The sequence below is a fragment of the Carassius carassius genome, chromosome 28 (genome assembly GCF_963082965.1).
Source record: "Carassius carassius chromosome 28, fCarCar2.1, whole genome shotgun sequence".
Classification (NCBI taxonomy): Eukaryota; Metazoa; Chordata; class Actinopteri; order Cypriniformes; family Cyprinidae; genus Carassius; species Carassius carassius.
In genome coordinates this window covers 16,685,836-16,698,314 of record NC_081782.1, presented here as the reverse complement: position 1 = coordinate 16,698,314, position 12,479 = coordinate 16,685,836, and the positions used below count along the sequence as shown (strand labels likewise).

The window sequence follows — 12,479 nt, the reverse complement described above, 5'->3', positions numbered from 1 at the left end:
CTACTTTTGGCATCATTGTTTTGTCTTCCCTAAACGTATATGTAACCCCTAAATTCTGCTCGTTGAATCTTCAATGAGAAGGAATGCTTTAATCTACCAACTATCTCTGCCTAATATACTGTACGAATACAAATGATCAATAGTGCATGGACCAAGTCACCCTATTTTTGCATACAATATGCTTCACATTTAGATCAAAGTGTTCACATGTATTTAAAGTCTGAATACAAATCCAAACACTGTCTGATGTTGTCACTTTATCTACAACCATATTTAGAGCAGATACTGTAAAAGTCTGCTTTTGCGAAAGTTTTAATGCCAAAGCATAACATTTTACAGCTTTATGTGGTCTGTGTTATTTGGTTGCTTTAAAACACCCTGTCCTTTTCGAGGTAGGCGATAGCTGTACCTTAACATGTAACATTGCAATGGTAAAAGACATCCTTTGTGAGAATATTCTCATTACAAATGAGGCAACACAGGATGCACACATAAAATGATCAATTTGGCTCCATTAAAATGGTCCCATAACACACAGAATCATTCTCTAGCAGTGCCGAACAATGCAAAAGTCCAGTTCCTGTGGCTTTCTTTTGCTTGAGCAGTGGTCTCTTGGTAAAAGCAGCCCAGTTTGAGAGATGCATCGCAGTGAGCGTCTCTTAAAGCCTTTTCCACAGGTTTTAGAGCATGAGGACCATTCGCCAGTGCTCCAAGTTGGGCAAGCGTCACCACACACCCTTATTGCATTGGGCTTTTGTGTGCTGTCACAATGTGTAGCTGTTTCCCCATTTGAATCCAAACACTGTATCAGTCTACTTTGAACCCCGTTCCCACAGGTAACCGAGCACTTATTCCAATCCGCCGCCACCCATTTATAAGATGGCATCTGATAGGCCGGCTTCTTCAGCTCCACTTTATTGCTATCCTCCAGCACACTGTTCTGCGTAGGGTTCCTCTCCTCCTTCTTTAGGACCTTGCCCTCTCTATTTCCCACACTCAGGTAGTAGGAGTAGCGCACTCGAGGAGGTGTCATTTTACCCACCGACAACAGTTCCACCGTGAGAGACTCTTTGAGAGGTCTGGAGGCCTGCAGCATCTCCACTGATGTGCCCGTTCCGCTGTAGCGCAGCAGACTTCCCTTTACGATAATGTCTTTTTCTACCGCTGAAACCACAAAGTTTCCATTCAGGAGATATTTGCCGTGGATGTTCTTTACTGCTAAATAGTTGTCATCATTTATCAAACCGCGGTAGCCACGCTGCCTTACGTCCACATTTGCAGCTCCGACTGGTAGAGTCACCACAAAGTTATATCCATTCCTGAAAAATTAGATCATAGAGTTAGACAATATTCAGAATTCCATAATTTGGAACTTGAATTGAATTAAGGACACCATTTAGGAATTTCTGTTAGAAGTTGAACCGGAATGAAGCTAAAGTGGAATTTACAGATATTAGCATGATGATGTTTTAGGCCATCAAATCATGTTGCATTGCGTCGCATCCTGTCATCTTGTCATCTTTTTTTCATTTAGAAGTATTTGGTCCATGTTGGATTCATATTTCATTCGAACCGCACCAGAGTTTGTTTGAAAGCGGACCGAGATCCATCTTTTAAGCGGTCTCAGTCCACTTGTTTGGTGTGCACCAGAGATCGGATGGCAGCGTCTACACTTATTCAAATGAGCCGCACTAACAGAGAAATCGCACAAGAGTTTGTTTTAATCGATCCAAACAAGACAAGTGTGAACGCACCTTTGAATCACATTAACACCAACTCACATTCAATTCAAATACATATAAAAATCAGGAACAGAAGTGAAATTTAAAATAGTTTTCATTTCACTTCTGAATGGCAAACAAGCCTGAAGACATTGCTGCAGCTGACGCAATTCCTTCAGATCTTGTAAAACCGTAGAGATAAAGCACTTACATGGGTTTTGTGAACATTCCAGAGACTTTCTTGCAGTTTTGGCTGTCTCCACCACACACACCACATTTATCAAACTTCATGTTGGAGCTCAGTTTGCCATCGCAGCCAGCCTTAATGCATTTCCCCTGAACACAGACAGCTGAGGTATCAGGAGAACAAGGGGTCCCGTCCACCACCTGTCACACAGATAACATTCATATTCACCACACCATCAGCCTCTTTTTTTTAATTAGATGGTAAATGGTAAATGGACTGCATTTATATAGCGCTTTCAACAGACCCCATGGTCATCCAAAGCACTTTACAAATTGCCTCACACTCACCCATTCACACACTCATTCACACACCGACGGCGATGTCAGCCATGCAAGGCGCCATCTAGGATAATTTAAAGGTGTTGAGTTATAAAATAGTAAAATCCAGTAAAACCAATGACCTTGGTTATGCTAGTGCCTTTCCCTACCAACTGATCTGCAGAAACATCGGATCATAGCTCCCCTTGTCCAAGTTTCATCAAACTCCTTTTATTTATTATACAACAACAAACTTACTTTTTTCCTGGGGGGTGTTCCCCCTGTGTCCCTATGTACAGATCATGTTCCTCATTCCTCTCGTTAAATCGCATTCCGTGGGGTCTTCCTCGGTAGCAATCATGATCGCTTTCCCCTCGGTAGCAATTGCGATTACATTCCCCTCGGTAGAAATTGTGTTTTCCCCTCTGTGTTTTTCCATACTGCCATTGCTGAGAGATAAGCTCTCACCATTACTTTTTAAAAGTATCTTGTTCACTTTGAAAAGTGGATGTTATTCTTTCCATGAGATAAGAACTGCACACTGGTTCAGAACTGCACTTCTGCTCATGAACCATGAATGTCAAACAACTTTGCAGTATTTAAGTATATATTTTAATTTATTTACCTTCTGTGCAAGGACATAAAAGTATCCGGTGCCGTTGGCTCGGCAGATGAGCTTGCATCTGTCCTTAACAGAGACTCCAGAGTATTTCGGGACCCAGACTACAGACGGGCTCAGTCTATTAGTGTTCAGACTGATGCCATTGAACGCCTCACACTGCTCTTCTCGAAAGCTCTTTCCTGTCACAAACGAAAGGTCATTGTCAGATATGAATATTGACTTATGCATGTTGTTGAACATCAGCCTGAAAGATATTTCTTTTACCTGAGTCTTTACAGGGCTCTATGTTGCAGGAGCGATACTTCACTCTCAGTCCCTGGCAGTACTTGCCCCCGTTTTCAGGGACGGGGTTGTTACAGTCCCTTTTGGCAAGCTGCCCCCCTCCCCCACAAGTACGGGAACATGGACCGTATGGACCCCACCGACCCCAATGGCCATCTACCTGTAGAATAAGTCAACAGAAACAATTACATCCCTGCGGAGAAGTCTGGCGAACATTCTCTAAATAACTAGCATTTAAATGTTTTTAAGCATTGTATCATGCTTTATATGCCACAAAAATAAATAAATGCAATAAAATAAATATATTTTACACTCTTAAAGGGTTAGTTCACCGAAAAATGAAAATTAGCCTGTGTTTTATTCACTCTCGAGGCCTCATAGGTCTATATGACTTTCTTCTTTCAAACAAATCCTATCAGAGTTATATTAAAAATTGTCCTGGCTACTCCAAGCTCTATCACTTGCAGTCAGCAAGTGCTTCTGTTCAACTGTCCACAAGTTGTCAAATAAAGTGTGCACATCCATAATAAAACATGCTTCACATGGCTCAGGGGTGAATAAAGGCCTCCTGTAGCGAATCCATGCTTTTTCATAAGAAAAATATCCATGTTTCAAATGAAATAAACACTTTTCTCTCACTTTCGGTATCTGTCATACGCTGAAGGCGTTCCAGCAGATGATGTAGCACGTGTGTGTTGCTAGTCTTGCGAGTTTGTTTATAGGAGCAAAGGAAGCTCAATTCAAGTTCCAAAGTTTCCTTACTTTAGAAAAGGAAAACCAGTTTCCTCTTGGCTTATATTGAAATCCTCCGTCATTTTTCTGTACAAATCCATGGTTTGCACTTCTAATTCATGACCGGCATTTTGTTTTATTCTCTCTCTGCATTCATCACTAATCATGCAAAGCCGACGTCCTGTGTCATCCGCTGGAATGGCTTCTGCAATTGACAGATACCGGAAGTGAGAAAAAAGTGTTTATTATGTTTGAAATATGGATATTTTTCTTATGAAAACGCATGGATTTGCAACAGGAGGCCTTTATTTACCCCCAGAGCCATATAAGGCACATTTATTATGAATGTGCACTTTATTTAATGTCTTGTGGACTGTTGAATTTGACTGCAATGACAGAGCTTGGAATTGCCAGGACAATTTTTTTATATAACTCCGACTGGATTCGTCTGAAAGAAGTAAGTCATATTTACCTAGGATGCCTTAAGACAAAAAAGTAATATAGCCACAACCACCGCAATAGCCGCTCTACATGCATCTACTGTATGCATATTGATTTTATCAGACGATGTTGCGATTATAAATGAGAGTGACTCCTGGTTAACATGTATTAATGGATTGTGTTTCGTCACTATTTTTCTACAATATTCCCTCATCATGACAGTATAAAATAGGGCATTCTAAGTCAATCTACTGCAGTAGCCTATTTACTCTCTCAATCAGTAGAAAATGTGGTTTACACCCGGTCATGCATGGAAAAAAATAAACACTGTAAATTTGGAAGAATACAGTGATATTAATTTTTGGTCATACCGCCCACCACTAGTGTCCGCAACTGTTTTGATGCTGTTTTGATTGTCGACAACAATTTCTCCTAAGTAACTGAAATGTTTTGTTGTTGGATGTAACGATGCACATAGCAGTCATCATTTACTCCCGACATCTGATCCACTGAAGACGCAGAGGAATATTTTTATTCTTGAAGGGAATACATCCCCAATCTTACATAGATGTGTCTATGTTCATGTTAGTATTCGTGAGTGTACATTTTTTTAATGAATTTTGCAAATCGCCTTACCTAATAATGTGCTTGTTAGCACTTTTCACGATAAAAGCGGCTTATAGTCGCAGAAGTTTACAGTCTCTCAAAGAAAGGCGCATCACTCCATGGAGGTAGGGGGCGGGGATAGCAGAGCTCATTAGCATTTAAAGGGAAATGCACTGAAAATACTTGCTGTAAATGGAGTTGTTTTTGACCGGGTAAAAAGGTTGTGTTTTACACTACCGTTGAGTTTTCATTAAGACTCTAAAGCAGCAGTTCTCAATTCCAGTCCTCGTGCCCCACTGCTCTGCACATATTGTATGTCTCTCTTTGTTAACATACCTGATTCAGATAATCAGTTTGTTAGAAGTGAGCTCCGTGCATGAACTGTGTTCCGATTGACATGGTCTCTAAACAGTGTTTACTGCTCCGTACTCCTTGAGCAGGGGAAATTAGTTGAAGTTTACTTCTCTTCGGAACATTCGTTCACGGATTTGCATTGCACAATGTCCGTCTGCACACACAGACAAGTGTGACATCATATACCTCTGTAAATCAATACAATTTAAATTCACGTCTCGCACGATTCAATGCACTTTGAATGGAACATATACGTTCGCTTCGAACTGGAATCATGGCAGAATATCCTGTGATGTCCACATCGCAGGGCACTTATGTTATTTTATGTTATGTTATATAATCATTTCAGTGTTCAGGGTTAAAAATTTCAATATAAGTGTTCAAAATTTATGGTCAGTAATTTATTTATATATAAACGCACATTTGTTTAGTGAAGTTCACCAAACAATAAGACTTGAATTGATTCCCTCGTGTTCAAATGATCACTAAACGTTTGTCATGACATCTCTCTGCTTGTATGATAAATATAATTAGAAATTAATAATTATTTTAGTTTAACACGGCATACTTGTTCAGTGATAACTATGAAAAAAAAAGATACTGGCTGTTACATGAAAATTTTAATATGTAATGTCATAATAGTTTTGGCAATTTATATATGTAATTTTTGCATAAGGCTATGAATTAATAAGCGTTTATTGATAAAAAAAATATTAAAATTTATGTATTTTCATTTACAGTACCATGAACCAGTAGTCGAACGAGTTGTCGAGTAACTCAAGTATTTTTTCACATTATTACTAGTTTTACTGTGTTTTTGATTAATTAAATGCAGTCTTAGTGACCAAACAAACAACTTGATTTTTGAACAGGAGTTTACATTTTAAAATCCAGAAATGATTGATGTGTGTGAAGTAAAACGATACGAGCACAATTGTCTATAGTCAGATATACTGTAGTTAGCACATCATCACTCACCTTGTTTTTGGTGGTATTTTGCTTATCAGTACAGATCCCCCGATAGCACAGCTTGTTGCTGCCACAGGCCGTACCATCAGCCCAGGGAAAGTGGCGAGTCTGACACACCAGCTGTCCTTTTGCTTTCCCAGTGCACCACAGTTTGGAGCAGGCCTGCATGTACGGACAGGGCTTGGATCCTGAGCCGAAGGCCAGTTCACACTGACGGCTGAGCGAGTAGCTGACGCCTGGGGGGTCATCTGGAAGAGCCAGTAGCTTTTGGGGCTGATCTAGCAGACAGTCACCTGGAGAAGAAAAGGTACTTAATGCAAATTATACGTTTATAATTGATGATTTGTGTAGCTGAGCAATGTATTTGTTCGACATTGCTGAGCCACACACATCAGAGTTGATTGCAGCAGAGCAGTCGAACTAACCATGGCCAGAGTCCAGGAAGTCTGTGATGATGGCAGCACTGCAGACAGACCAGGGCGTGTTGTGGTCAATCTGGATCAGAGTGGGAGACATCATATGGTTGTCCTTGAGCTTTCCAAATACCTCCTCACAAGCCTTCACATTGTCATGTGGCATACTGAACACATGCCCTGGACAAGAGCCAAAGAAATAGTCAAGCCATGTCAGTCTGTTTTCATATTCATTGCAGAAAATGAAAATGTATTGTTATAGTTAAGAGTTCAAGTTCATTGATAGGAGTATCTTTTAAATGTAGTCTATCTATCTATCTATCTATCTATCTATCTATCTATCTATCTATCTATCTATCTATCTATCTATCTGTCTGTCTGTCTGTCTGTCTGTCTGTCTGTGTCTGTTTGCAAGGTGTACGATGGCTAACAGATTCAAACATGTACAAAGAGTTTCATAGATCTGTACACACCATAAAAGGATGGCACTGATGCACCAGTGAATGTGGTTCTTTTAGCATCTGATAATGTTTTCCCATCTGTCTTTTATTAAACCTTTGTTTTCACAGGGATCAAGAGATGTGGAAAACTCTTGAATGCAGTTGTCATTGTTCTTCTAATTTCATAATACAGCGTGACAGGACTTTTTCTTGAAACAGTTGGCACAATATTCATGTCCAAAGATCAAGGGATCCAAGATAGAATTTCAGAAGTGAGAAGCCTCATCAAAATCCCATCACCCTAAAGGATTCGACTTACAGTTTTTCTCGATTGGTTTGGCTCATTTCTTGAAACCGAGATGACATTCTCAAAATAACATGGACAAATCTCCAAACCACCTTGCAATTGTTCACAACAGAATGTCATTTTTCATTGGTTTTATCAAATTGCAAATGCTTTAGTACATGTCTCAAGTGACTTTGTGCTTTTTTTCAAATGATTATGTACAAGTAGCTACAGTTAGCACAATGAGCCCACATTTAGCACATTTTCCAAATAAATAGATCTTGCTGATCTAAACTGATTAGTTGATTTTTCAGTGAAATGGTTACTCTCTCCAAAACATATCAGCATGGTTTCATTGTGTAAGTCATCATATGCACAATTGTCTGTTCAACTGTCAAAATTAGTCAAAGATATAATACCATGAAAGAATTTCTTGGAACATTTGATAAATTTATGACAGTACTTGACAATCAATCAGCTTGGAGGTGGAGGGTGTATGAGCATCAGGCTCAAGACCAGAGGGCCCTGCTGCATGCAATGGATGCTGCATGTGAGGACATCACAGGGGATCAATGTAGGGGATGGTTGAGACATTCACGCCGTTTCTTCCCTCGCTGCATCGCAAGAGAAAATATCCGTTGCGATGTGGATGAGAATTTATGGCCTAACAGAGAGCAGCGCGTCGATGGCCAGGAGGATGAGGATGGTGGCCAGGAAAGAGAGGGTGACAATGGCGACCACTGAAAATATTACTGTACTATAGTTCTGAAACTTTATTTACAGTATGGTAGGCTAGAGTTTTTTTTGTTTTTTGTTTGTGTTTATAACTGTTCACATTTACAGAATCCTGTATATGTTTTCTTTTCACAGTATGTTCTCTAATGTTAACATTTCTTTGTACGAATAAAAATGTTTACAGTTTCCTTGAGTATGAGTGGTTTATTAGAGGCTGATTTTACTGTAAGATCTTTTAGTTTTATTCATAGTGGTATTCTGTTGCTAGACCTGTGCCTCAGTGACAAAACGTCTAAGCATTTTGACTTGCAGTGCTTAAACAATGCCAAAGGTATAATGCATTTTGGGGGCATTGACTATTTATATGAGAAGGATATTTAGTTTTGACACATGGATAAACTGTTTTGGGAGAGATATGAGCTTTTGCAGGGGATCCATGGTGTTGTGCTAAACCATCCAGGTTATTTTGACAAAAGTACTAAATGAATGCACATGTGCCAAGGCAATTGAGAAGGATCTGTGCTATTTTGACTGTACTGACCTTTTATATGGGAAAGGAATCTGCTTTTGAAGCATGGAAGAAGAGTTTGGGGAAAGATATTTGATTTTGCTAGTGAGCTATAATGTTGAGCAGAACTGTAAGACTGTTTGGCCAAATGACCTTATGGTTTTGAGAATGTCATCTCGGTTTCAAGAAATGAGCCAAACCAATCGAGAAAAACTGTAATTACACCACGGACAGAGTCTCAGAGTTAATGCTGGGAAGAGAACGCAGACAAGAACTTTCAGTTCACCTGTTTTGCTCACAAAACACTGCCTTTGAAGCCGAACAAAGCTCTTACCTAGTTCATGTGCGGTGGTGAAGGCTGAGGGGAGACCATCATCTTCAATCACAGAGCAGCTCCTCTTAGGATCACACATGGTGCCTACATCTGCCATACCCAGCGTGTCACACGTGGTGGCCCCACACAGGTCCTGTGAAGAGAATGATTATAGTGTGAAATCAGTGATGAGACACAATGTGACATAACAAGCATCAAGTGTTTCAGGAGTAGTATGAAGACGATAGCCAGGGTTACAGTAGTAAGCGTTTAATTCATCTCCATAATCCATGCTTCCTCATGGAGCTTTCCCCAGTGATTAGGCCTGATCCAGTGTGTATGTTTTGAACCGATTTGTCAGATCAAAATATTTTTATTATTATTATTTATTATTGTGTACTGAAATAATGGGAAGCACAGGGCTGTGTGGAGCAGCGAGGGTGGCCAAGAATGCCTGTAAACATCTGTGGTTACGGCATTGTCAAGAGGACAGATGGAACCACGTGAGAACATCATAGTGCAGCCACCTGGAGACTTCAGGGAGAACATTTGGGAAGGCTGAATTCATTCCAATATAATCATGACATGAATGGTCCAACTTTCTCATGCTGTCAGATATGAAGAGTGGGGCAGTTGATGGCTATGAGAAGTTACAGAAGTTATCAGTTAAATTTTTAACATACCAAGCAGCAAAATAGAAGTGTGGATTGCTGTAATAGAAATGCATGAGTTAATTTGGCTGAAATAACAGGTGCCATGCAGGTACCTTGGCATAATAGTTAACAGTGTAATGACAGCTGACTTGAATCACTTCTCTGCTTGAGTCAGTATAACACACATGACGTGTGTTTTCAGCTTTCTGGTGATGTAATGGTGCTTTTAAGTTTATATTGGAATCAAATGGTAGAGAATTGCATTTTCTCTCAGGGGCACTCCCTTGTCTTGACTTATTTCCTGAAATGTTTTACTACTTTCTATCCAGATGGCATTTCATGTTAGTATAAGACAGTGTTGATGTTCAATTGTGGCAAAACCGCTGAAAAATGTGATGTCATAGATGATTGAAAGGAGCAATCTTTGTGTAAGTATTTAGATTGAATTACCTAAATGACAAATGTCAAGTAGTGCAAACAAAGAAATACATTACCTTGATTAAATGTGAGTGAAATTCTCAAATGTAAAAATGTTTTCAAACATTTTTCAAAGTTGGTATGTAAATTCTGTATTTAGGTTTTGATTTTATATTTTTCAAAAAAAGGAAAAAAAAACTGTCTTGCCACAGTCATGAGGGTCTGGGGTCTGTTGTTTTATGACTTTTTGGCAAATGAAAATAAAAAATTGCTTCCTGGTTACACCACACAGACTTTAATTTACCAGACTATTTAAAACAAATAATAATAAAATAATATTATACATTGAAAATTGCTTCATCTCTTGTTTTATTTACTTATTTAATTGAAATCTACAGATCTACAACCACAACACCAGACATTTGTACCTTAATTAATCCCCACAAAATTAAAACATTAATACAGAAAAAAAAGTTCATTATATATACTGAATTGAAGAACAGTCATTGGCCCATATGAGAACATAATTTCTTACCTGCTTTGTAAACAAAATAGCAGTATCCCAGTACTCTGGGTGTTTGTCGTTGATCTTGTTCAGCTTCTTCTGCCAGGTGCAGAAATTGCGCAGCGTTAGTGCCGCGTTACTGGATACTTTGGGTCCTTTTCCTGCCTCATTAATCACCATAAGCTTTACAACCACTATACTGATGGCGTTCAAGATACTGGGGTGTTTGTACAGCTTTGCAGTGACAGACATGAGAGTCAAAAGGTAATGCTTCAGGTCGTCGCCGTGGAATTTTGCCATGGACTCATCAGCAGCAACCAAGACCTCTACGTACCTCGGTATAGAGGCGAATCTTTTCGATCTGCTCATGCTTTTCAACAAAGTTTCTGTGAAGTTCCTCGTGTGTCCCTTAACATGTTTATAATTTTCCAACGACTCTACAACGCCCTGGTTTAAACTAGATGTAACTCCGCACTTAGATGTTGAGTTCGGTGCGTGAAGATGTCTTCTCCTGCGGATGATGTGCGTTTTGTCAGCATCATCTGAGATCATCCCGGGCGCTGTGCTGGTCGACCTGCGCTCTATGAGGTACTCCATCCCGTTGTAAGAAAACGCTCCTCGGACACCTCCGCAGAGACTGAGAGCTGCATATGAATTCCTGTCTGCATTAATATCACCGGAGTAAAAGCATCTTCTAAAATCACCTTCTAAAAAAGCACTTGAAGATGTTGTGTCATACTGAAATGTTCCATCAGGAGCCAGAAAACTGGAGTCAGGCAGAAGATTAAGATTCAATTCCTGATTAAAAGCGTTTATTCTGTAAACAACAAGTTCTTTGTTTAGTTTGTCATGCCTTGGGAACTTTTCACGGTCAAGTCGAACAGGTTCACAAAAATCAGTTTCCATACAGAGGTATATTTTCGTTAAAAACAGCATGTGCACGAGACAAAACAAAACTACGGGAAAAACCGACATCGTTGCTGGCGGTGATTAGATATCCTTCAGAGTGTTTAACTCACACCGTGATGCTGTCGATCACGGTTCTGTACATCCGTCATGAGAATTAAGCTTTGCTACAGTCCCCATCCATCGCCCTGGTGTTTCTCTCTGTGGAACCAGCTCTCTGTTTTTTACTCTTTTGCGTCATATGTAAACATTGCAGATTGTAATAAGAGTTTTTGGGAAGTACAGATGAGAGCTCATGGTTCACTTTGAACACTTGCAGACACTTCTGGCTCTCTAAATATAAGCATCAAGCCAGGCGCGCTTCAGAGGTTACCTCCCACTCCATAAGCCCGGTCATTTGTAAACGTTCTTAATAAAAATACTTATAATATATATGAAAAAATATAATAAAACAAAATTCATGTTTGTTTAATACAATCATTACCAATAAAGTATCTGTTATTAATAAGAGAAGGTAAAAGCATCAAAACACATAATCCTAATAATTTTGGTTGTAGTTCATGAGAGAATTTTCATTCAAAGTTGTCTGATCTTTCATAACCTCAAAATGTTATTAAGCTTACAAAACTTTTTTTTAAAAATAATTTATGGAATGTTTTTTTTCTGCCACATTTTAGTTGGATGTTTGCCTAAGATTATTAAGAAATTATTTCAAACATTCCCATAATGTTTGCAAAATAATAAAATGGAAAGTTCCCCTTAAGATTGTCTTTTACATTCACATAATTAAGATAAAATAACTTTCAAAAGTAGTCATCCCTGAAGCCATACATTGATAGTTCACCTTCAGTTAGTTCCCATTGACTTGCATAGTGTTTTTGCTGGTCCCCATTGATCCCATTGAGAGAAAAATAAATAAATAAATACACTAAGGTTAACAATTCCTTTAAGAGTCACCACTTAAAAATATTCCCAAACATCATACAGAGATTATCTAAAAATACATGGTCAGTAATTGCACTAAACATTTAAAACTATGAGCAAAATACTTTACATAGGCTACATCTTAACA

At 39.0% G+C, this 12,479-nt stretch overlaps 1 protein-coding gene across 1 annotated transcript; it reads right to left on the bottom strand.

Moving 5' to 3' along the window:
- Positions 1-306: 306 nt before the first annotated feature.
- LOC132108099 (A disintegrin and metalloproteinase with thrombospondin motifs 15-like) lies at positions 307-11,733 on the bottom strand. Its single transcript, XM_059514643.1, has 8 exons — positions 10,532-11,733; positions 8,948-9,080; positions 6,657-6,824; positions 6,241-6,524; positions 3,112-3,289; positions 2,851-3,026; positions 1,933-2,108; positions 307-1,319 (listed from the first exon to the last, which is right to left on the bottom strand). The coding sequence occupies exons 1-8, from the start codon at positions 11,474-11,476 to the stop codon at positions 548-550; spliced, it is 2,832 nt and encodes a 943-aa protein (XP_059370626.1). The 5' UTR covers positions 11,477-11,733; the 3' UTR covers positions 307-547.
- Between the last annotated feature and the right edge of the window lie 746 nt (positions 11,734-12,479).

Coding starts and splice junctions, on each gene's coding strand:
- LOC132108099 (XM_059514643.1), bottom strand. CDS start 11,476: ATGTCGGTTTTTCCCGTAGTTTTGTTTTGTCTCGTGCACATGCTGTTT. Junction 6,525..6,656: donor CTTCCTGGACTCTGGCCATG/GTTAGTTCGACT, acceptor TTTCTTCTCCAG/GTGACTGTCTGCTAGATCAG. Junction 2,109..2,850: donor TTTATGTCCTTGCACAGAAG/GTAAATAAATTA, acceptor TCTGTGTGACAG/GTGGTGGACGGGACCCCTTG.